The following is a 24,486-nucleotide window of genomic DNA, read 5'->3' as shown; positions in this document are numbered from 1 at the left end:
AGTCCTGATTTCCTAAGGCCTCAGGGAGCAGCAGTTGTTAGAAGCAGAATGTGGTACTGTTGGGCAGAAAATATGAGACTGTTTGGTTTTCAAGATGGGGAAGTCTCTTTGAGAGCAGGGGGCATGTGTAGAACAGCAAAGGATTATACAAATGTCCTTAATTAATTATTGTAGTTCAACCTGTGCCTTGTCTCCCTCCTTCTCCTTCAGTTACCACCATCACCCTGGTCGAGAGCAGCCGAATATCCACAGGTGCCATGCTCCTCCTTGTCAGCCTGGCTATCTTCGTCCTCATCAGCATTTACTATTATTACCAAGTTGGACGCCGGCCCAAGAAAGTTTAATTCCCAGGGCTTCCTGGGCTGGGAGTGGCAGGGGTCTGTGTCGGTAATTCTGCATAATTTTCTGGTAGTCCCTTTTGTTCGAAAGCAACTTCCTTCTCTTTCCTCTTACCGGCATGAATCGGTCTGTAAACCCAGTGCTGGTGCCATTACTAGACAAGGTGCAGGGAAGGATCTGAGACACACAGGACCCTCAATTCCTGTCTGGAGAAGGCAAGTGAATAGGTTGAGGGAGGCTAACAAGGTGTAAAGGCTAGGCTGGCTCAGGGAAAGGGGCTGGTTTTACTGAGGAAACTGAGGAATCACCGCTCCAAATCCTTTGAACAAAGCACAAAATAGAAATAGCACATTGAAACCAAATCCCAAAGGAGAGAAGGACCCGAGGAAGCCAGCAAAGGACTCATCTCATCCCTGTCAATCCTGGGCCCCTTAACTGGGGCCATCACTCATATTCCCCTTTTGAGTGAGCATATTTCAGGTAATCTAGAACCAACCCAGGCCAGTGTCTTGGGGTGGCACTAATTGGATAGCTGTTTCTGTGGCTGAGTAATTTTTATTTTTTCCCTAAGGAAATACTACATGGTATATTTAACCTGGCAACAGGTGTTATGGAAATGCAAGCAGGGGACACCTGATTAGACACAGAGAAACAAGAGGAAGACTCAATCATATTCCCTATTTTATCACAGACCATCTGCAGTTCTATTAAAACTCAGAGCCATGCTACCTCCAAATCTAAAGCCAAAGGGATCTCTACAGAAGAATATGGAGCAAAAGGGTATTGCTGTTGTGGTAAAAGAAAAATAATACTTAAGAGTGTACTGGGCAAGAAATGTGAGATGGAGGCTGAAGAGCTCCAAACAGGCCTTATAGCCTGAAATTTCTCTGAGCTGGTTCTGATGAGAAAATTCTCCCCCCCACTAAAATGTCCAGCTTCTACAGCTCTATTAGCAATAGTGAGCATTGTAGTCTGTCCCATACCATTTTAAACAAGGTCTTCTGACCAAAATGCAACAGGTTTGAGCTTGCTGGTGGAGCTGCACCTTTGTTACCAAAAAGGGGGAGGGAGCAGAGGAAAGCCTAGCATAGATACAGTTTAGACTGGATAAATCATTAGTGTACTTGTAGCAGGAAACAGTCTTGGTCTAGCATGCTGAAGGACCAGATAAGCTAGGTCTCCTGCATCCCTAACACATGGGTATCAAGTTTCTGATGATATCTTTAAAAGGAAGGACCAAATTCTGAGGCACTCGGCTTCCAGGGTCCTATTCGACTGGGCTAAAGAGTGGCAAAGAAGAGCTTGCCTTTTCCAGATAGACCAGACATAAAAGGACCTCAGTGCCCATTCCCTCCCTTCTCTTTCCAAGGCCTATCAAGACCTGCCCTGGTTCCACAGCACTGGTTCTTCTACTTTTTCTAGTGACCATCCCAATGAAGAAACTACCCCTCCACACATGCCTATACTTCTCATAGTACCATGCTTCTCCTTCTCTACCAGACTGAATCAAGGAAGATTGTATATATGAAATGGACTTCCTATTTATGCACCAACATGAAGAGCTGTTTCAATAGACTAGTCTACGAATGGAAAAAGAATTGACCGACCTAGGAACTCCTATTTGTTGGGACCTAGAACAGAGTTGTAAACAAGAAAGTTAAGACTGCTGCCACTGCCATGGTTGCTAATGTTGCTAACACTAAGGGAATTTTTTTTGTGTGTGCATAAATCAGAAAAAAAATGCCTTGGTACAGTTAACAGGGACATCTAGTGAGCAATTGTGGTACAGCTTCCGTACAGCGTAGTATCTCCCAAAGACTATTTCTGTTACTTTCTTTTAGTATTTACAAGCATCTGCATGAACTTGGGACACCATGTACGTTGCACTTCCTGGCCATACAAATTTCGTGCATCAAGTAGAAATGCTAAAAATATTTGAGTTGGTGATATATGTGATGATTAAAAACCTGTAGAGAATGATAGAATCTGGAGGCAGAGTCTAATTGGAGGTAGAAGTCTGAAGAATCGCAACCTACTTGCCAAGGCTTCTTTCAAGTGCTGCCCTCCAGCCTGCACAGGGGAAGCTACTGAATAGCTAAAATTCCATGTTGTCCTCAGATGCTCATGCCCAACACTGAACTTGTAACTCAGAAGCATCTGGCTTGTTGGGGTAATTTTATTTTAGCCTAGTGAGTAGGTGATAGGAGAGCAGCTTTCTTACTTTGGGGACAGGGAAAGCGAAAGTGCTGCCCACAGAGTTCTGCAGATCAGGCCAGGCCGGATGGCACTGCTCTGCTCAAGATGGAGTATTGCATGCATTGACCAATGGTCATTCTTTCACACCTGTCACTAAATTTGGGCAGTTGCAGCCTGCACAACTGCATGTTCATTAAGTGGAACATATTGGCTGTAGCTGTTGACAGGGCCTTTGGAAAAGCAAATGTTGGAGATTCCCCATCTTTGGAGGGAGAGTGGTATAGAAGGTTAGACATGGGGAAAGAAATACTGGCAGTATGAGAAAGGTAGGTAAAGTTGACCACAGCAATAGAGAGAATGTGGTAGAAAATGGGGACTGTGTGGGTGAGAAAGAGGAAATATCTTCTTACTGTCTCTCAGGGCTGGTGTAGGATTAATTCAGCTAGAACAGCATCATCTGATTGGGAAGTATCATTTCATTGCTCAGAAATCACCATCAAGTAGGCCATGGATGAGCTTCTGTTGCAGTGGTGAAGCATCCTGTATGCTCTGCTGGCCATTGAACAGTCTAAATCTAGTTTTAGTTTCTGAAGGCACTGAGCTCATCAGACACCCTAAGTCCATCTCTGCTTCCTGCACAGTGCAGGTTTCTCTTTGCTGAATTTTCAACTATGTTCAACTCTGTGGATAGTATGAGCTTTAGATCTATTCTCTTGTGTGCTTGCTGCCCCCTCCAAATGCTCAGTGACCTGGACAGAACGAACGCTGGAGTACAGACTGCAGCTCATGGGGGGGGGGGGGGGGGGGGTGATTTGATGCTAGTCAGGATGAAGTCCTGCTCCCTAACAAAGGTAAAGGACATGGGATGGTGAATCAGGTGTGTGTCTAAGCCCCATTACATTAAAATGCTTTTATTTTAAGCTTGGTTTCTAAATTCTGACTTGACATGCTGTTATTGTCATATACTCTAGTGCTATCATCATCACCCTTAGGGAGAGCATGAGCCAGAGGACATACAAACACGCAAGCCTGTGTGATTCTACTAAATGGGAAGGAGTTCATGCAATCCTCTCTGCCTGGCAGTCATGACATATTAGCTGAAAGAGAACCTCCAACACTATGTCTAAGTGACCCTAGAAGTGGCTGTGAGATGAATTTTTAGCAGCTGATGGATGGCCTCCATGGCTGATTTCCTGTGGCTGGTGCCAGAAAGCTGACAAGCCTTGCTGGTTGCCTCCTTGGCTTTGGCTAAAATGGGGAATTAAGAGATTGTGTAACAGAATTAAATGCTTTGGCAAGAATAAGTCCAGTTCTAGCCACAGCTGGGATGGTGTGTGCCCTTTGCTCCACCCACTCTAATGACAAGTTGGGGTTGGCATGGCAATTTTTTGCTGAGAAATTGTGTTTGCTCACATATGCCTGGCACAGGTGGTGCCCAGGGGAACAATAGATAACAACTAAGAGGTCCTGTAGACTGGTAGCCAAGCAGAGAGTTTGGGGTTGAAAGCACCTAGACTTTAGTCCCAACTCTACTACTGATGACCTTAGACAAGGCATTTTTCCTTCATGGGCATGTTTTCCCATCTGTAAAATCAGGAGTGTGGGCCCAGTTCACCTCCTTGGGAAAGGATGAGAAGTAAAGGAGGTACATGGAATAACAGACTCTTTGTACAGCCCTGTACATTGCTGAGAGGAGTATTGTTTTCTGAAGGCTTGTGTACTGCAACAGAGATGGGCCTAGATTTATAAGGCTGGTTTCTGCAGCTGCCCCTGCCGTGGGCAGAAACAAAACCTGTCTTTGTACAATCCCAGAATTAGTTACCCTCACCCTCAGTGAAGTCCAGCAGATTTGAGCAGTTGGTATAAAGGAGAAAGGGTATCCATTTCCAGTACCCGTGTCTTAGCCTGTCAGCTTTTTCTGCCTGTTAGGTGTGTTGGCTGCCGTTTATACCTCATCCTAGCTGCTGTAACTGAGTTTATTCCTCCTCTGGTGAGAAAGTGACTGTACGTAAGCTAAAATGAACCACCACCTAAATAAGTGAAAATTAAAAACGTGCCACTTCACTGTCACAATATCTTTATTTCTTTTATTTATTTTTTTAAGAAATGCACACAGAAACCGTGCAGAATGCTTCAGGCTCGTGTTCTGGTTTATATTACAAAAATCCTTCAAATATAAAAAAGCATTACAATAGGGAATACAGGATAAATTAGCTCCACTATCTAATAAAAGGAACATTTACAATTTTTAAAATAGATTTCAACGTTATTACACACGCAGCCCATTTTCCCAGGCACTCACAACAGTAATTTGAGAGTTAAATAACAGACAGGGGATTGTCGACTTACAGAAACAAACTGCCCTCTATAATTACACGAAAGGTGTGTTGGATGTGGTTTGGGTTCTACAATGTGGGGACCAGCACTTGGATGACTCCCCATTAGGTCACCTTATGCAGCACTGTCCAGCGAGCAGTGGTTTTAACTTGATACTCTGGCCCCCAAAAGAATGCAGCAGAAACTTGGGGAAAAATGGACATACAAAAAAGGGTTTGTTTCTCCTGCCTAGTGTTCCAAAATGAGCAAAACACATTGGTTATTATGCAGCATGAGACCAAAGGTCAGCAGCATCACCTCAGTATGGTAAAAAAAACCAAAACAAAACCACTTTTGTGCTGCCAAGTAACAAAGGATTTTCAATTCTGGGGCCTCCCATCCATTCCAATTCTGCAGAGGACATTTCCCCATATTCCCATTTAGCTCCATATTCCCTGGAATGATTGTAACCTGCACTGGGGGCTTGCATGTCTCCTAGCAGCTATTTCCATTTCTTTATTGGAGTGGGTTGCTTCCTGGCTTCTCAGCTATGTCCAAAATGACACTTTCTGGTCCTTAAAAGGAGGGTGTGAAGATCTCAGCAAGAAGGGGAGAATGAGAGAATAGAGGAGACCAGTAAACAACAATAGCTCCAAGAAGCCAAAAGTGGACCAAAGGAGAAGAATAAGAAGGGACAATCAGGATGTATGGTTGAAATCAGAAAGAAACATTCTTGTCTCAGAAAAAAAATGGAAAGTCCAAGAAGAGATGAGAGAGCTGAGGGAATAAAATAGATGGAGGAGTGGGAACAGACATGATAAAATAAAGGAAAATGGAAAGGGAGGAAATTTGAAAGTGAAACTTTGGAAAGGAACAAAGAATGAGGAAAACCAGAAGGAAGTAAGCCTGGAAAGACAACATTTTGTGCTGCTCCCGTATTTATTCCTTTGGCTCTCACAGGTTCTCCTTAGCTCGCAGTCTGAGGAAGGAGCATTGCGGGACATCTTGTGAGTTGGAAGCTTATTCTATGCTCTTATGGGAGACCTGGTCTTCTTTGCATTCAATTATGCGGGCCTGTGTTAGCCAGGGCCTTCCTTGCCCCCCGCTAAACTGCAAGTTCTGATTTTAACAGATTGTTCTCAATAAAGAGCAAGACATTAAGAGGAGTGAACGGAAAAGGAAAGAGGCCAGGTGCCAGTTTGATATTGGTTACTTTTCCTCATTAACAACTCTTATTTTACTGGGTTTTCTTCCCCAGTGCCAATCATGTCCCCAATGGAGAGTAAGGTTGGAGTGTTTTTCTACTGTAATGATTCAGGAAATATGGGAGAAGCAAGGGTGTTTTTTGATTGTATCTTTTACTGGACCAACAGTATAGCTGGGAGTGATATTAACTACACAGTTGCTCCAATAAAAAATATCACTAGCCCCCCCCCCTTGCTTTCCACCGGAGAGCAACAGTCACTTGGTGCAGTGGACAGCTTTCCCTCCCCCCACCATTTTTCTGCCCTGTACCAAGAGAGGCACATCAATTAGATGGCTTCTCCTACCCTTGTGGTTTATTCCCATTACAAAGATCAGTTTCTTATGCACCTCAACAGGCCACGGCTGGCTGATGACTCAGAATAGTCTAGCATAGGAGTTTTCTTTACGTGCAGCAGATTTTTGGCACTTTAGGTACAAATTACAGACTTCCAAAGAGGGGCAGGCACTGTCTCTGCCTCGTAGAGCTGTTTTCCTTCATAGTATAGCTGGGCAGAATTTCATGCACCATTAAAAACAGTTCCTGTGGAGAGACCATCTAGGAACCCATTTGAGGGAACTTTAACACAGCATCTAAGACTGCTCAGTGGTTAACAGACCTTATCATATTTTCATCATTTCCTCACTGCTGACTTCATTTGTGAATGGTGTCTGGCTTTTTTCATGACTGTGCCCTTCTTTCTGGAGTGAATAGATTCATATCCCTTCATTCAGTGAAAGATTTCCATAGTCATCAGCAAAGCTATTTGTGAGGTTGTGATGTTCTTTCTTCATCCATCAGCAACCTATTTCTTGGTGCATTTTAGGTCAGGGCTCTTGGTCTAGCAGTGCTCAGGCCTGATAATCTTTTAATGGGTTTCCTTTGTCTTAGATGTAATTGCTCAAGTGTGAGAACAGAACCCGTGCTATAGAATAGACCCACTTCTATCACTCTAAATACTGCCTGGCTTGGAGCTTCATTTCTGTTCTTTGTACCCTAGGATCCAGGTCCTTTGCCAAGAGTGTTTGTTAAATGACTAAATGCACGAGATAATGTAAATGTGAAAGTAGTATTTCAAGAAGGTACCCAACCTCTGGCAACCAAAACTGAGGGCACTCCATCAATCTGAAGCCCATGAGTAGAATTAGCCTAGCCAGAGCCAGAAGTAGTTTAGCTGCTAAGTAGCATGGTGCTAAGGGCAGGCTAATCAGTTGTATCAGGAGGCAGAGCTTATTAGTCAACATGGAGCAGTCTGCCATCTTAGCACAAGAGGCAAGGGTTTTTTGGAGGGTGGGGAGGTGCTTTTTCGAGTTTATTTTTTTGTTATTTTACTGGACCAACTGTATAATTGGGAAAGATGTTGAACAAACTTTCAGGAAAGGCCTAAAGAAGGGTATTTTGTTCCTGAAAGCTTGCCCAAAATCTCTGCCAACTGTATAGTTTGTCCAATAAAAGATATCACAAAAAAAATCCTGTCCTGTCATAATGGATGGAAGTTAAATTCACTGTATATGCTTTGTTAAAATGCAATGCCAAACATATTTACAAAGTCAGGACAAAAATTGCATTTCAGCGATACCAAACACAGGCAGCAAAATTCAGGACTCCTGATCACTCTTCTTGGTCCTATGGGAAGAGCTGTGGGGCAATCTTCAGAGCAGAAATGAAGCCACAAGGCTTACAGTGACAAACAGAGTGGGAGACAACTGCAAATAGTCCACTTTGCTACCAGCACCATGTCTGGGAATTCCTCACATGGCTGGAAGACACTGGGACTCAATGCAGATAAGCACTACAAAATACAAACTATTCTTCAATGTATGAGAAGCAGCAAGGATTCTGAGGAGAAACAATATTCCTGCTCTCCTGAGGGTGGCAGTGTAAGCTTTCCTTGTGCAGACTAATTAGTAATCATTTTTAAAGAGGAGAGGAGATAAAACTGGGAACTGCTCACACTTCTCTCATTAAATGCTGAACAGACAATCAACATGACAGAGAAACAAGGAAAGATATGAACCAAACTTCTGACTACATCTCAGCCCACTCAGATCCACATGGGCTCGTCTGCCTTTCCAACCAAGTACTCTCCTCCCTCATGGTGGGAACTCCAGGGGAAGGCATGTCCCAGGCCCAGCAGTCCAAGGCGGCCCGCTTCTTCTGGAGGTGTTAAGAGAAATGGGCTGGCTCTCCTCTAGTAAACACACACTTCCATTTCCTGATTGGTGAATTTCAGCCCGAATTTGAAATCAGCAACTAAGAAACTGCCACAGTTTTCTGGTACTGAAAACCCTTTTTACCTGCTTGTCCGAAACCTTCCTGACCTTTACACCCATGTGATTTTGGCTGACCTGCTCCTGTGTGTGTTGAATCTAGCCACTGTGTTGCACTTGGCTATTCTCTTTCTTCACTACATAAATGATACAGGTATGAACACCAGGCATTTTTCTGCACTGAGGGGGTACCATGTTATTTCCCTTCCCAACCTCCCTGCAGCGTTCTTCAGTCCCTAGTGCAAATCAGTTGTGCTTTGCTCCTGATCAACAGCAGTGCAGGCTGCCCTGGGAGAAGGTTGGTCTCTGTAGTGTAATGCACAGCACCTCAAAGTTCCAGCCCCTGAAGTACAATCCTTTTGGTCATTCATATATTACACAACCCTTTTTCCCCCAATATTGTTAAAAAAAAATAGAGTTTTTTTTCTTTTTTCCTCCTCCTCCTTTTTTCTTTTCCCCCAAGCCCATGGGATCATCACAGTTGTTCACAGGACACCTCCTACTGGATCCCTCGAAACAGACACATTGCAAAAATCATGGCAAAGAGCTGAGAAGGGGTGAGAAAGATGGGAGAAACAAAACATGACTGTCAGAAGCATCCTGTACAACAATGAAAAAGCCCCCACTTAATCCCAAGTATGGTTCTGCATTGCCTCCCACCTGGTATTTAACACAGATTGAACCAGTAGCACAAAGATGGTCAGAGAAAGCAGTAGGAAAGTTTGGGAGAGGACAGGGAGCCCCTCTCTGGTTTTAGCAGAGAAGGAAAAGCTCTACCTCCTCACACTCTTCATTGCTTTAGATCCTATCCCACACACTGGGCACGTCTACACGTTCATTAATGTGCCGTAGTTACTGCGCATTCATTTTAGCACTTGTATAATCAAATACTAAATCAATTCGCAGTAACTGGCACTACTGCACATTAGTGCCGGCAAATGCCTTTTTAGTGATGGTACTGCACACTAGCCTAATACTACTGTACAGCAGTGTATTAGCACTATTTTTGATGTGACACACTACTGTGCAGTAGTATTAGGCTACTGTGCATTTTGTGTCTTGTGTAGCCATGTCCACTATCAGCCAAATCCAGGTAAAGAACCCAACAGAGGTTGGCTATAGCAGCAACCTGGGTTCGTTCCAAATCACTTTAAGGTGTCCTGGCAGGCCCTGCTCCCCCTGTGCCACCCCTCCCATTCCCTGCTTTCATTAGTGCAGTGGAGCTCACATGCCCTTGCTGGTATGCTTTGCTCAGCAGGAGAGAAAGCCCAGCCTCACTCCATGAGATGCTCCCCTAAAAATCCAAGAGCACCACCCACTCATAATGTTAGTGTGTGAGAAGCTGCGTGCCAGAACCCCTGTAACAGCATGACAAAGTGGTATCGCTCCCAAGTAGGTGAGATTTTCTGATGGAAACTGGGATCTGCTAGAGCCAGTAATAAATTATACAAGGGAAACTGACTGAGATGCTCTCAGGCCCTCATTTCAGACTCTAAATACATGTACCTAAAAGGGCATAGTTTGAATATATTACTCAAGTTGTGATTGTAATTCGCTTCTGGAATCATACTTTTGTATAGAAGCCTCCTCATTCCTCCACTCCTATGGGCTGGGACACTCATGTGCTAGGTCTTGTCTTCAAAGAGACCAGAGGCAGTCTGGGGCAAGGACCATGCCTTGCATGTTTTTGTACAGGATCTACATAACATGGGTGCTACACATGCCTGCTTGGGGACTTCTGGATGTTACTATGATATAACAGCAACAACACTGGCACGATTTATCTACGGTTGTCTCAGCCTTTGGGGAGGTGTTAGAGATTTCTTAAAACCTCTGCTTATGCATGAAACAGTCTCACACATCTGTAATTCTGCACCATGCCTAACACCAGAGGGCAGTGCAGGTTTGTAACCCAAGTTTACTTCTTTGCTCTGAGCAAACATGCAGCCTTCACTTACTAGTCAACTTGAACTACAAGTGAATAATTTTCCTGCTACATCTTGATAGGAATGGGTCTCCTTGAAAGGAGAATGTTCAGCTCTGTTGCTAGCTTGTGCCTACAGATATTGCATTTTTTATCACGCTAACAGCTATGGTACCTCAATGGCCAGCACTCCAATGGCAAGAGCTCCTGCAAGGTACACGTAGGTCTCAAAGGAGATCAAGATCACAGTGTAACAGCCCTATGAAGGAATAAACCATGGTGAAAAAACAGACAAACAACAGCTTTTGCTTTTCTCTAGACATTTACTTAGAGTCCTTCTTGATTCTTTAGTTCTTCAACCCAAAAGCTAGGTATGTGATACCCAGCCCACTACAAAGCAGGTGACAGTGACACGTTAGTTGATGCCTTGATGGAGGACAGCCTCCTGGGATATTCAGGTTTAGTGCACCATGTATAAAACCAACAGGCAGGGATAACATAGTCATGACCCATCACTAATCAGTCCAAGCCTCACAGCAGGCAGACAGGAAAGGCAGGGGAAATAGATGGAAAAATGGACAAAATTAAGCAGTACAGGTTAGTGGTGCAGCTATTAATTAGGCTGTTTTGGTTGAAGGGTTTATGTATTTATAACCACAGAGCAGGGGTTAGAACAGAAGACTGAGTCATTACTTCTGTGTTGTATTCCAGGCTTAGCCAATAATTCACTTTGCAACCTAGGACAAGTCACTTCCATTCTCTGTTCTTTACTTCTCCATCTGTAAAGTGGATCAAATCAAATATACACCTCCCCGGGGGCTGAAGACTTAATTAATGCTTGCTAGCAGCAGCCTTAGCACCCTTGGATAAACGGGATCACTAAACTGCAAAATAGATATTACCATCATCCTCCTTAAAGTCATTTAGGATTATCAACATTAATTATTAGTCACATTATTAATAACCTGGGAACTCCTTAAAAAGTCCCTGTACAGAGAACAGTGATTTGAACTCTTTTGGGAATCACCAGCTTATACAAATCTGAGTTGTCCTAGTGCTAAAATTCTTCAACCTAATGGCAAATTTTTGCAAATGGATTATGTGAAAAGAAACAGAGTCTGTTCAGTATGTAAGTACATGCCTCCTACTGAGTATTTCCCAGGGGTGTAGCGGAGGGAGAGAAAGAAAGCAGCTTAGGCACGTATATTGTAATCCCAGTCCTCCCAAATGTGCACAGACACACATCTCCTCTCTTTGCCATCCCTAAAACTTGGGTTTTAATCATCTAGTTCTTTTCATTTAGCAAAGGAAAAAATATGTGGCCCTTTACTGAACATGACAGTGATTCTGATATTAAACAAGCACCCCAAAATAACAAGAATATTATTATAATAATAACATCTGGGAGTCATCTGGAGTTGACGTGCCCTTTGGCTAAAGAGTAGGGGACAGACAACATCATTTCAATCAACAAATTACTCTTGGTGGTGTTCACTGAAGGGACCAGCATATTATCCCTACTAAAGATGGAAAGGAAAGGTTGCTATTATTCTCTTGCCAAAATATTCTCTATTCTCAAGGCCCTTATGCTATAGCACCTTTGCTTCCACCTGCTGTTTCTTTTCCCAGAATCTTCAGTGGTGCTTCATACATTGTCCACAAAAACAGTTCTGCAATCTTCAGGTTGAACCCCCTACCAAGCAGCAGCACAAGACACTGCCAGGGAACCACTGACCCACTCCCTCCTCCTGGTCTTTGGATGGTGTTCTATAAACAGCAGATGTTTATTGGTATAGAGTCAAAGGACACATCCCCACGAGCACACACGTGAAGGGGCATGCTTTTCTCATGGGACAATTAGCATCAACACATATTTATGCAACATTGCTATTTCTCCCTGGGCATGCCCCTGTACACGTGTTCTGGCACACGACAAAGTGACCGAAGTGGGGCAGAGGAGGCTAGGGCCAGCACCTTCACCTGGCATCCTAGGGGCCTCCCAAGGCAGCAGCAGCACTGAGCTGGCTGCTTGGAGTCTGGCCAGCATCCAGAACGTGGCTCTGGATGACCAGTCTCAGTTTCTGGTGGCACACACTGCTGCCGCATGCGCCACTTTGCTATTTTTAGCAGCAGGTTTTTTTGACACCGGGATCTCCCAGTGTCAAAAAAACCCTGCTGTGCTGTAAATTAACAGCATGGCGAATGGGTACACATGCACTGTGAGCAGTTTGCAGTACCTCAAATGGCTTTGACATGCTGCAAACTGCATGTGCGCACTTGTGGGGATGCACCCAAATGGTGCACCTCAAAAAATTAGAAATAACTTATCAGCAACAGCTGTGCATTTGTAACGATTCTATCAGCAGCACAAGTGCTTGTATAGATGGTGCTTAAGCATTTTTACCATTGTACTGTATATCTTCACTCTGGGTTGTACTAATACTCACACTAGTAAACTGGTGGCAGCTGGGCCATTGGGGAAGTGACTGAGTTACTGATGCTGGCTTTTTGTGCAGACAAACAGACCAGGAGGAAGTCTGCTCTTGCTTGATTTCCAGTTTTGCAGAACCAAGAGATGAAACCTTTGATATTTATTAAACAAAACTCCAATTTCAGTCCTACTGAGAGTCTGTCCTAGCTGCCTCTGACCTGTCTTTGGTGCATGCAGTCACACCAGGCTAAGCATGGAAGCCAGTATCAACTATGGCAGCTCTAGGTAGCTTTGTTCTCCAAGATCTTGACTTTGGTTCAAGACTATCTGAGAGCAATCAACATTCAACAAGCTTTCCACTCTCTTTAAAGAAACACCAGAATGAGCTATTCCTTAATTTTTTTTTCTAGTACTGTTTTTCCAGTCATCCTGCTGCAGTAACACCAAGAGCAATAAAGATCTACTTTTCCATAGGACTGAGAAAGGAACTCATGCACCTGATATGCCATGGTGATGCCCCTTAAACAGAAAGGCAACAGTGGGAAAAGAGACAATTTTATTGTCATCATTTGCCCTGTTTTTCAGTTTGTTGCCTCTGTCTCATTCTCTCTCTGCTTCCTTTTCCTGTGTGTGCCAATTAGACCTGGCAGAAGCAGTTCTGCAGCGTCTGCTATGATCTCTCACCCAAAGCACCCCTGCCAATATTTTCCGGCCCCCAGACTAGGGAACAGCTTATACACAGTTTCTAAACTCATCATCTTTCTTTCACAATCTGCTGTCAAGTACTGGAAATGGAACTATTGCTGCGCACAAAGGGGAAATGAGAAGTCAGTGTACAGACAGTGTATACAGTATAGAGGTCTTACAAATAGTGGATGAAAATAATAAAGAGCAAACCACAGAACAATGTGTTAATGGAAGTATCTGGGCTTTGGGTAAGTAAAGGGAGAACAATGCTGCTAGGGGAAGTGTGTAGATTCACCTAACGAAAAAGGCTAGTTCAGCACATAGTCAAAATAGAAGGTGATAATGTCTCAAATGTCCTTGTTAAAGCTTAATGCTGGTAAAAAAAGTGGTGGACTGAGTCATAGTGACTGAAATGCTCTGCTTATCCCTAGAGCCAAGGAAGTAAGGGCAGAGCAATGTGGACAAAGGCCCTGCTCTTGCATGCTTCCCTAGTATCACTCCGTATGGCTAATTCTTTCCTTGAATGAACCATCACTTCCAGTGAGAAGAGACCCATTCAGTCGCTCCCTTCTCTGTTAAGCAAGCCAACAAGTGACAGTAAGGGGTAATTGTAGATGTGTGGTTTTTTGTACCGTTGATACTGAGTAACTGGGAACACTTCAGCACCTAGAAAAAAAAGTAATTTCATCCTGGGGCCATTTAGCAGCCACTGAATAGTAATGGAGTTCTATCACTACTGACCAAAGTTGGCATATGTCTAACTTCCTAGTGCCTTGTTGCCACCTGTGCAAAAGGAGCAATTCCTGATTCTTTACTATGCTTAAGAGTAGAAATTTAAGATTTATATTGAAACAAATAACTGTACAAGTAATTCTACTTTGCATTTCATTAATCTTCTCATTCTGTACAATAAAAACTGCAGGAACAATGATAGCAGATGAAAAAGTCAGAGAGAGAAGGAACAGGAATAGGGTTCTTGGCGGCTTCAAGGTGAGGAAATGCACCAATAAATGTGTCATTTTTTACCCTAAGAATATGCATCCATTACATCCCAGGACATGTACTATTGATATCACACCTCTATGCTCCTGTCGTGAGTTTGAAGCCTACAGAATGGAGGAACACAATTAAAATAAGGCACAGACTGTACACTCACAGCATATACTTGGTTTAGACACTTGCTATCTGCATCATGGCCATGATGGCAGGGATAGATGAGAACTGTCACTTCCAATCATGCTCCGCCTCATGTAGTAGAGTCATGGGGAAGCTCCTTTGAGCCACAAGATTAACTCCCTTACCTGTCGGTTCTGGTACATTTCCAATCCTTGGAGGCAGTCTTCCTTCTTAATGAATGGTCCATCCCGGGTCTGGAGTGCTCGCCGGCAACATGCTTCTGGTATGGCATCACCTGAATGTAGGTGCTGGAAATGAGAAGCCATTTGAAAATCTTCTGGCCCATTCACTCCGCAACAGCCAAACTAGGAAGCATTGCATGGAAAAGAGAAACAAATTGGTTACATGCTGAGAGGAGACATCACCAGTATCTTTATTTACATATTTACTTATTCATAGGATTTATAAGCCACCTTTCCCAACAAAAGCTCAAGGTGGCTTTCAGAAGAGAACAAAATAATTTATAAAACAAGTGAGCAAGAGAACAAAGCAGGAGAAACAAAATAACCTAGAAATGCCAATAGAATAGACCATTAAAATATCCTGACCAGAGACCCCCTCCCAAACAATATGTCAAATTAGCATTGACTGCTACACCCTGACCCAAGCAGAAAGATCTTAAACTATAGAGCATTTCCAGAAGATGTGAAAGCTCAGGCAGGCTTCAAGGGGGAGGAAATTCTAGACCCAAGGAGTGACTACTGAGAATAACCTCCCACATGTTTTGGACAGCAAACTTAGTGCATTTATAATACTTGTAGGAGGCAGTTCTTGGGTGACTTTAAGGACTACAATGGGGCAAAAGGGAAAAGATGGTCCTTTAGGTACATAGGACCCACGCCACTGAGGCCTTCAAACTCATGATTTTGTGGGAGGAGGGAATCTAGTTGTGGTAGAGAAAGGCAATGCCACTGCCAAGAAACCAACCAAGGAAGTAGGCTGTGTTTGTATATTTTATTTCAAAGTAGATTACAAAAGTATTGTTATCCCCATTTTATAGATAGGGATCCTGAGGCACAGAAATATCTAATGGAATCTTTTTAACTGACTTCTATGCATTTTGGATCATAACCCAACTGCCCTGATCAAGATCACACCCTAAATCTACAGAAAATTTAGACCCTTTATTTCTCACCCTCCCTACGGTTGATGCCCAGGATGTTCTATTTCCCATGTCAACTCTTATGCACTAGATGGTTCACTGAAGGTCACCTACAAGCACTCAAGTGATGCTCTTATTCAGTCATCAAAAATTTTAAATATTTCATGCATAAAATGAAAACTTCTTTACTCAGTTCCTGAATCGGCAATAGAGGCAAGACTTTTTTTAAACTGTAAAACTGGATTGGCAACTATGGAAAATGATGACCTGTATTTATCCACAGAATATGCATAGCATGCCCTGCACTACAGTAGAGTTTCCAAAGCACACCGCCTTTCCTTCCTGCTCCTGGAGAAGAGCATGAGAAGAAAATTCAGACTTGACAGCACAATCAATCTTTGACCTCCTTCTTTAGGATTATAATAATGAAGTAAATTATGTGAGTGAATATTTTTGCACTAAACTCTTACCCCTCAACCAATCTCACAGAGGCCATGAAAAAGCCAGTGGGTAGAAACAACTTTTGATCACTGATGACCTACCAAGGATTTGAAACGGTATTCTTGGGAGCAATAATGAAGGCTCTCACCATCAAGCTAACTAACTGACTCTGATGATATGTTCTTTTGGGACCACTGGCAACTCAAATAATGCATCACTTTCAGCAAGGTGCGTGCTGCCAGCAGGAATGTAATTTAACTCCTAATTGATCAATACAATCCAAGATGGCTTGTATGCTGCATAGTGTTTTACCTCATGGGAGTGTAAGTGGCAGCTCTGGGACAATCCTTTTCTAAGCTACTAAAATGCTCAGGAGCACACACTGACTTACTGTGATCATAACTGAGTTCCAAGTGGAGGAAAAGACATCAGTCTCATTATTCCCTTGATAGTGTTTCTTTAGCTCCTTGGTGAAGAACTCTCTGGTCAGCTGAAATATAGAAAATTAGTAGAAAAAGAGAAGATGATTGCCAGCACCATCATTCTTGTTGTACCCATTCCTATATTACCAATCTAGCTGTAGAAACAAGTTTCTATGCAGTTATCCCCCGGAGAAGAAAACTCCAAAGATGGTCAAGTTTTGGTAAGTTCCCAGAATATCAGTTCCGCATCCTTCAAGGACACGCACTGAATCCGCCCTCCTGCAAGAAACTAATGGACTGATCCTCTGAGATCTTCTACTTAGCACCTCCTGGAAAGTGCTAAGCACCCTCAACTCCCATGGATTTCAGTGAGAACTGAGGATGCTCAGCTACTCCAAGAAGTTCTTGCAGGATTAGTTTATAAAAAATTTGAGCTTTAATCCAAACCACAACTGTAAGTAGGCATACAGATGTATCCTGCAAATTTTAACACCTAATCTGATGTCCCATGAAATAAACTAGGCTCTTTTCATTGACTTCAATAGAGGCTAGTTTGGGTTCTTCAAGCATTTAAACTGGAAAGCTCATTACGCGTGCAGGAGTTAGGTGTCAGCATGTGTATGCTGTACGAAAACTTTGGAAACCAAGGAGCATGATACTCACTCTGACTGGGTGTGTGGGGCAGGGAAGCGGAGCTTTGTGACTGCAAATACTGATTTATATGTGAGAATGCTAAATGAAACCCTCCTTTATTCATTGTGTAACTGCAGCCAGTAAAACCTTGCTGAGTTTTGCCTCCTCATTCCTTGCAGCTTTAGTTTCAAGGTAAGTAGTGATGTCTTTATAACGTATAGATGGAATATTGATATCTCAAATACACTGACCTCTACTTTAACCATATCCAAGCTGAATGCAACTTGTGTATTAAAACCACTGATTAAAAATCACTAAAAAAATCCAAGATTAAGGTATATGTAGGTAGTGTAAAGCTAATATTTACTTTTATTTATTTTTTCATAAGGGCCTATTGGCGACTTGGACGAGGGAGTGAAGTGTACTCTGTTCAAGTTTGCGAATGACACAAAACTGTGGGGAGAAGTGGACACGCCGGAGGGCAGGGAACAGCTACAAGCAGACCTGGACAGGTTGGACATATGGGCGGAAAACAACAGAATGCAATTCAACAAGGAGAAATGCAAAGTGCTGCACCTAGGGAGGAAAAATGTCCAGCATACCTACTGCCTAGGGAATGACCTGCTTGGTGGCACAGAAGCGGAAAGGGATCTTGGAGTCCTAGTGGACTCCAAGATGAACATGAGTCGGCAGTGTGACAAAGCCATCAGAAAAGCTAATGGCACTTTATCGTGCACCAGCAGATGCATGACTAACAGAACCAAAGAGGTGATAATTCCCTCCATTGGGCACTGGTCAGACCGCAGTTGGAATACTGTGTGCAGTTTTGGGTGCCACACTTCAAGAGGGATGTGGATAACCTGGAGAGGGTCCAGAGAAGGGCCACTCATATGGTTGAGGGCTTGCAGGCCAAGCCCTATGAGGAGAGACTGGGGCACCTGGACCTCTTCAGCCTCCGCAAGAGAAGGTTGAGAGGCGACCTTGTGGCTGCCTATAAGTTCATCACGGGGGCACAGAAGGGAATTGGTGAGGTTTTATTCACCAAGGCGCCCCCAGGGGTTACAAGAAATAATGGCCACAAGCTAGCAGAGAGCAGATTTAGACTAGACATTAGGAAGAACTTCTTCACAGTTAGAGTGGCCAAGGTCTGGAATGGGCTCCCAAGGGAGATGGTGCTCTCCCCTACCCTGGGGATCTTCAAGAGGAGGTTAGATAGGCATCTAGCTGGGGTCATCTAAACCCAGCACACTTTCCTGCCTATGCAGGGGGTCGGACTCGATGATCTATTGAGGTCCCTTCCGACCCTAACATCTATGAATCTATGAATCTATTTAAAGAGAAATTGTCCAGGGCATAATTGTCTTCTGACTTACATCAGTATCCTTCTCCACTTACGTTCGTGGAACTACTGCAAATCTTCTCCAGAATCAGGCCCGTCTATTAAATCCCCCTCCCCTTCTCCTACTCCCTGCTTTTGGCCTTACCTCTTGCTGTCCATACCACTCCTGGCAAGTGGAAAATACCTGCACATGCTACACCTGATTCAAGTTTAGATGGCTTAAACTAAGCCACCTAAACCTGGAATAGTGGTTCGCACCAATAAGTGTCTTTCTCTAAAATCTCAGACCTGAATTCTAATCCAGACATCTGCACTAGCGCAGAGCACTACTGAAGTCCACAGGACTCAACCGGGTATACAATCTACTCCAAGTTGTATATTGCTAGATGGCAATCTTCAAGACCGTAAGCTCTTTGGGAAAGCAATAATTTTTTTTTTAGTGAATTCTGCAGTGCCAAATACATTTCTGATATGAAACTACTAATAATGCATACTATTAAACATAGCAGAAAAAGTAGCTTCACATTCAGGTTCTTAATATGCAATGTGTGGGTTCCAAACAACACAGGGACTTATATATTTCTTGAAAAATCAATTGGTTCCTTTAAAACTTTGTTACAAGAATTAATGGAAACTTTAAATGTAATCCCTGTGCCATGGAAATGCTTCCATTTTTTTTTCCAAAGGGGCCAGAATGCCACCTTGGTTTTTTTTTTAAACTCATTTTATGCATTTATTTAGCCTTACAGGTGTTTTTAGGCCTGTTTTTACAAAACGTAAATTGACACACAGTAACATTTTCAAATACTCATAAAAGACTTAAAAGTTTAAATCGACTGACTTCAAATGAGGTAGTTTCTGAAGTGCCTTAGTCATTTTTTGAAAAAGGACTTAGGCAAAGTTGCATATATGATTTGAGAAGCTGAACGCTATCAGTCAGACAACACATGGATTTCACCCTGAGAGATCAGTACATTAGGGAACAGTGAGTTAGACAGGACCCAGACATATGATCGGCATTCTTCACTCCTGCCCTTCTTTTGCATAATATACCCACCCAGATCCCCACCCTGCAGAGCCAGCAGCACAGACTTTTTATTGATGCATGTCTATTTCCTAAATGCAGACTTTGAAACGAATATTACGGTTAGTGAAAATCCCAACTGGCTGCCTTTGGCCCAGTCTAAAACAAAAGAGTCATTTGAATATAAAGTGAAACCTTTATTTTGACAGCAGCCATCCCAGAGGAAATTGGTTGGAGTTTGTGTGATTTTTACGAGACTTGGCCTAAAACAAAGCCCAGAGCTGGAAGGGTCTGTTTGCCAGAAAAATAACCATTCCTCCTTTGTTGCTGTTAAACTGCAGCATGTCCCAAACATCTGAAGTTCAGAAAAAAATGTCAAAATTGGGCTGCACAAGCTGCTTTCTTCTTTAAGGAAAATACATACACACACAGGATAAAAGTCAGCAAGGCGCCACACAGAAAGGGAAAAAAAGAATATGCGACCAGGAATGATAATGGAGCTGAAGACATTAATGGCTTAAAGGGCAAGAGGTAAGGCTCAATGATGGAGCTAATCTACACATCTCAGTCACAGGAGTGAAGATGTGTGATCCCTGACAGACATAGCTATGCTAGCAGAAAACCCAACTAGAGATAAAGTCACACTGGCAAAAATGTGTTGCTACTGCTAAAACTAGTGAGGTGGCTTTCCTATACTGGTACAAAGCAGAGCCATGTCAACTGAAGGAGAACCTTGTCACCATAGCCTGTTAATATTCCTAAATCAGAAAGTGCTCCTTGCAAAGACAGCCTAGCAGTCTTTCTTCCATACTGTTTGTCATCTATGAAGCTCTAAGTGATTTATAAAGACAAGTAATCATCGTATTTCTTTTTCCTTACAGATGAAGTAACTGAGGCACCAAGAGCAGATGTGACTTGCCCAAGGTCACTCAGAAGGTCGGTGGTAGAGTTGGAAATAAATTCCAGTAATCTTGACTCCCATCCCTGCTCCCTCCGGTGTGCTTCTTTCCTGTCCAATGTGTGAATTTACTTATCCTCTCAGATAGGTTCTAATCTAACACATCAAAACTAAGCCCAAAGACATTTTGAAGAGAATGAATGAAACTCTTTCACCAGAAGACAATCCAGGTGAAAGAGTTAGTCTTGCCATCACACTAAGGGCTGTCTTAAAACAAAGAAGAAGAAAAAAACCAACAACAAAAAGCCCTTTTGTGCTTCTTTCAGTTGGGCCTCTGAGGGGCCAAGAAGGAGCTGGCCTTGGTTTGGACTAAGTTTCTCCCTTGGTATCTTGTTTACAGAAGGAATTCAAAGTGAAATAACCACCATCCTGTGAAGCAGAGCCCTGCACCTCAAGAAAACTCCTTCCCTAGGAGGAACCTTTGACACTGAACTGCACAGGTGTGAAGAACAAGTATGATTACTGATTGCATCCATTTCAAGCGTTCACTTCAACACAGCTCTGTGTCCTGCTGGACTGATGGAGTATGTTTCTCTACCATCTTACTTCAGTCACTCCATTTCCTCTTTATCTCCTTTACACAGTTTTCACCAGAGTCGACCTTTTCCTCTGCTGTGCTGTCATTTGCAGCACCCCTCTTCCCTCTCTTTGCATCACTGACTCTACATCTCATTTCTAATCTCATCAGAAAACACCTCTTTTTTCCCCCTGGTCTCTGTCTCTTAACCTCCTTTTTCTACCTCTGCTTTTAATTATTAAACTTTGCAACTGTATTATTTAGCTCTGTAGAGTGGTGTGGGAGATAGTGTGTATGTTAGATGCTGTACTAGATAATGTGGTATGGCACTATCTGGAAAGTGAGCAGTTGCAACCTGTTACTTCTATCTCTTCTGTCTAGAGAACATGACCATGTAGTGCAGGACAACTATAATAGTAACATTCAAATGAAGGAGTGTCTGTGAAGCAAGGTGCACACATCCGCATTTAACACTGAAACCTGGAGAGTAATTTCACTCGATAGCATTTTAAAATGCAAATTTCCAGGTAACATTTTAATCACTTGTTGCTGCAATCAGTTTTTTTTTAACCTCATTGACTTTACATCTCTGAGTTATCTTGCATAGCCCTCATGTCTGGAAGGAGAAAAAAGTGTGTTTCAGCACAACTAGGTAATCTATATACTTCATCTAAATATTGATTCAAAGTCAGATCAAACCTTGTCCTTTTGGTAGACAAACTGTCCAGCCAGCCAGCTCTGGGCTAACCCATACACGATAGCAAAATGAGTTACTAATATTGACTAAGCTACAAACTGAGGCTATTTAAAATATACAACAACACAAAATACCTAGGCTTTGTTCCAAAGGAGCAAGGGAGGAACAAAATCAGAAACCTCACACGCATGGACAGGGCTGTTTCCCAGTGACTTTGTGTATGTGGATAGAAAATGATAGAGCTTCTAAGATTCTTCACATCTTTCATTCATAAACTACAGAAGAAGGAGGTCCAACTTAAAAAAATAAAGGATTCTACAAGGTTTGTCTTATCAGCTGGCTGTTCTGACATGGGGTTTCATTTAGCTCTTGTGACTTGATATAGAGTTCTCTCTTAAATTTTAACATCCTAAACCCATTTGAAGAGAGTGCTTTGTGAAATAACCAGCTAAGGACTTGCTCTTGCAATTTACAGCATGTCTTCAACTTCCCATGACTTCAGCGGACATTGAGGACACAGCTGCCTTGAAAGATCAAGTCCTAAAAAGGATACAGAAATAATGGCAAGCCATGGCAGAAGTAATCCCCCACTACTGACATTAATGAATTACACAGGCCCAGTAAATGGAAGAGGGCAGCTAAGGACCTGGTTGTACACTTGGAACTAACAATATGGGCAGTGGGGCATTTGCCTTATAGATTCATAGATGTTAGGGTCGGAAGGGACCTCAATAGATCATTGAGTCCGACCCCCTGCATAGGCAGGAAAGAGTGCTGGATCTAGATGACCCCAGCTAGATGCGTATCCAACCTCCTCTTGAAGACCCCCAGGGTAAGGGAGAGCACCACCTCCTTTGGGAGCCCATTCCAGACCTTGGCCACTCTAACTGTGAAGAAGTTCTTCCTAATGTCCAATCTAAATCTGCTCTCTGCTAGCTTGTGGCCATTATTTCTTGTAACCCCCGGGGGCGCCTTGGTGAATAAAACCTCACCAATTCCCTTCTGTGCCCCCGTGATGAACTTATAGGCAGCCACAAGGTCGCCTCTCAACCTTCTCTTGCAGAGGCTGAAAAGGTCCAGGTTCTCTAGTCTCTCCTTGTAGGGCTTGGCCCTTCTCTGGACCCTCTCCAGGTTATCCACATCTCTCTTGAAGTGTGGTGCCCAGACTTGAAGTGCGGTGCCCTTCATGAGAGCTGCTGGACTGCATCACATTTACACCTGCAGACCAGGAATAACTCCATGGAGGTAATCAAGTTACAGTGATTTAAGCAAAAGGAACATCAGGTCCGCATATGTTTGTCTAGGCGCTGGTGCCTCTTTTCTAGTTTGCCATATGAAACTATGAAACTATACTGTGTTCGGGATCTGGGTACAGTCAGTCTCCACAAGCTGTCTCCTGCTTACCCCAGAGCCTACTAACTAGTGATTTAGTTATCTGTCCCCTGTGAAGATAAATCTGGGGGAGCAATATCTAATTCTGCATAAGTGTGTGTGTGTGTGTGTGAGTGAAAGAAAGTGAGAGAGAGACAAGGAGAGGAGGTTGTAGGTGGGGGAGGAATTATTTCTACGTGTGAGGTCCACTTGTGAAAGAATCCTCTAAAGAACTCTCAGCGCAATGGCTGCATTGACCAGACCACATCAGACCCCCCAAGCAGCAACTTCTATTTAGAGCTGTAACTATTCCCACTAAGAGAGCGTCTCACTCATTTTGAATGGAGCATCCATGCTGTTTACAAAGCACCGCTCATTCCCAACTGTTTAAGTGCGAAGAAGAGATATGAAGACCACCAGGTTATAATGAAAAAATTCCACTCTCACCCCCTGCCTGCCTCCCCATTGACCATCCTACTGTACAAACACGGCATTGTTTTGGTATCAACTTTCTAACTCTTCTGTCTCTCCTTGTTTATAAAATTCTTATACAGATAAAATACAGCCTGGCTGGAGTAAATCAAAACTAGGTCATCATACTGCAAGGTCCTTCTGTGCACACTTGCTCAGAAGTTTTTGCTATATTCAGTATTGGGCTGTGATGTATGTGTAACTAGAAGGAAAAGTCAGAAAGTAGATGAAGAACCAATAGTAAGAATATAGATCAAGGAAAATAAATATCAGAAATCACCAGTGACTGGCTATATATAGCCCATTATGAGCTGACAGGTTTGTTAATGAATAGCAAAAAAGATTTTAACTTGAGAAGGGAGTTGAAGTGGAGCAGAATTTTTCCCTTACAGAATAACTGTGAGGATGTTTTATGCACAAGAGGGGACATGAAAAACACTTGTGGGAGAAAGGCTGAGTGGACTGGGAATATGGAGGCTAGGTACAGACGTTCACGCCTGAGGTGGAATCAATCTAAGTTATAAGGTGTTCTGTAAGCAGCACAGTTTAGGTCAGTGGTGAACAAAACACACATTTGCTCTTTGGTTGAGGGAGGAAATGGAGGGGGGCAAATTTTAGACCGGGTCGTGCCATTTTTAAACCAGCCTGTGTGTGCCGAACTTCTGTTCTGTTATGAGTATGGACCAGTTTCCGATCACTTATACTAGTAAAAGTGTAATGTCTGTACCTGGCCTGACAGAACAGAGGAGGTAAAGGGTTGTGCAATGAGATGCATGGCAGAGGTGTAGGGAGGGGCTAAAGTCCTTTAGGGTACAGGTAAATAGGAGCCTTAGCTTATCAATAAATGAACAAAGTATGCGAGTTAAAAGGGGGGTGAAAACTTCCCACAGAGCAGCTGATGTGTGGTAATCATCCACATGCCTGCATTT

At 43.1% G+C, this 24,486-nt stretch overlaps 2 protein-coding genes across 12 annotated transcripts in view; one reads left to right on the top strand and one right to left on the bottom strand.

The window, feature by feature from the left end:
* TP53I11 (tumor protein p53 inducible protein 11) overlaps positions 1-4,608 on the top strand; it is a 55,630-nt gene extending 51,022 nt beyond the window's left edge. For all 4 annotated transcript variants that reach the window (XM_059722776.1, XM_014602313.3, XM_014602314.3 and 1 more), the window contains one exon: positions 211-4,608. In XM_059722776.1, the coding sequence (XP_059578759.1) occupies positions 211-344 (134 nt within the window). In that variant the 3' untranslated portion in view covers positions 345-4,608. The remainder of the gene's footprint in view (positions 1-210) is intronic.
* Positions 4,596-24,486, bottom strand: part of TSPAN18 (tetraspanin 18) — a 210,595-nt gene continuing 190,704 nt past the window's right edge. For all 8 annotated transcript variants that reach the window (XM_059722773.1, XM_059722772.1, XM_059722774.1 and 5 more), the window contains 4 exons: positions 16,517-16,615; positions 14,708-14,887; positions 10,464-10,547; positions 4,596-8,911 (listed from right to left, as the gene is read on the bottom strand). In XM_059722773.1, coding sequence (XP_059578756.1) covers positions 8,864-8,911; positions 10,464-10,547; positions 14,708-14,887; positions 16,517-16,615 — 411 coding nt within the window. In that variant the 3' untranslated portion in view covers positions 4,596-8,863. The remainder of the gene's footprint in view (positions 8,912-10,463; positions 10,548-14,707; positions 14,888-16,516; positions 16,616-24,486) is intronic.

Source organism: Alligator mississippiensis, chromosome 2 (assembly GCF_030867095.1).
Source record: "Alligator mississippiensis isolate rAllMis1 chromosome 2, rAllMis1, whole genome shotgun sequence".
Taxonomy (NCBI): Eukaryota; Metazoa; Chordata; order Crocodylia; family Alligatoridae; genus Alligator; species Alligator mississippiensis.
The sequence above is the reverse complement of the archived record's forward strand: the minus strand, read 5'-3'. Positions and strand labels throughout refer to the sequence as shown.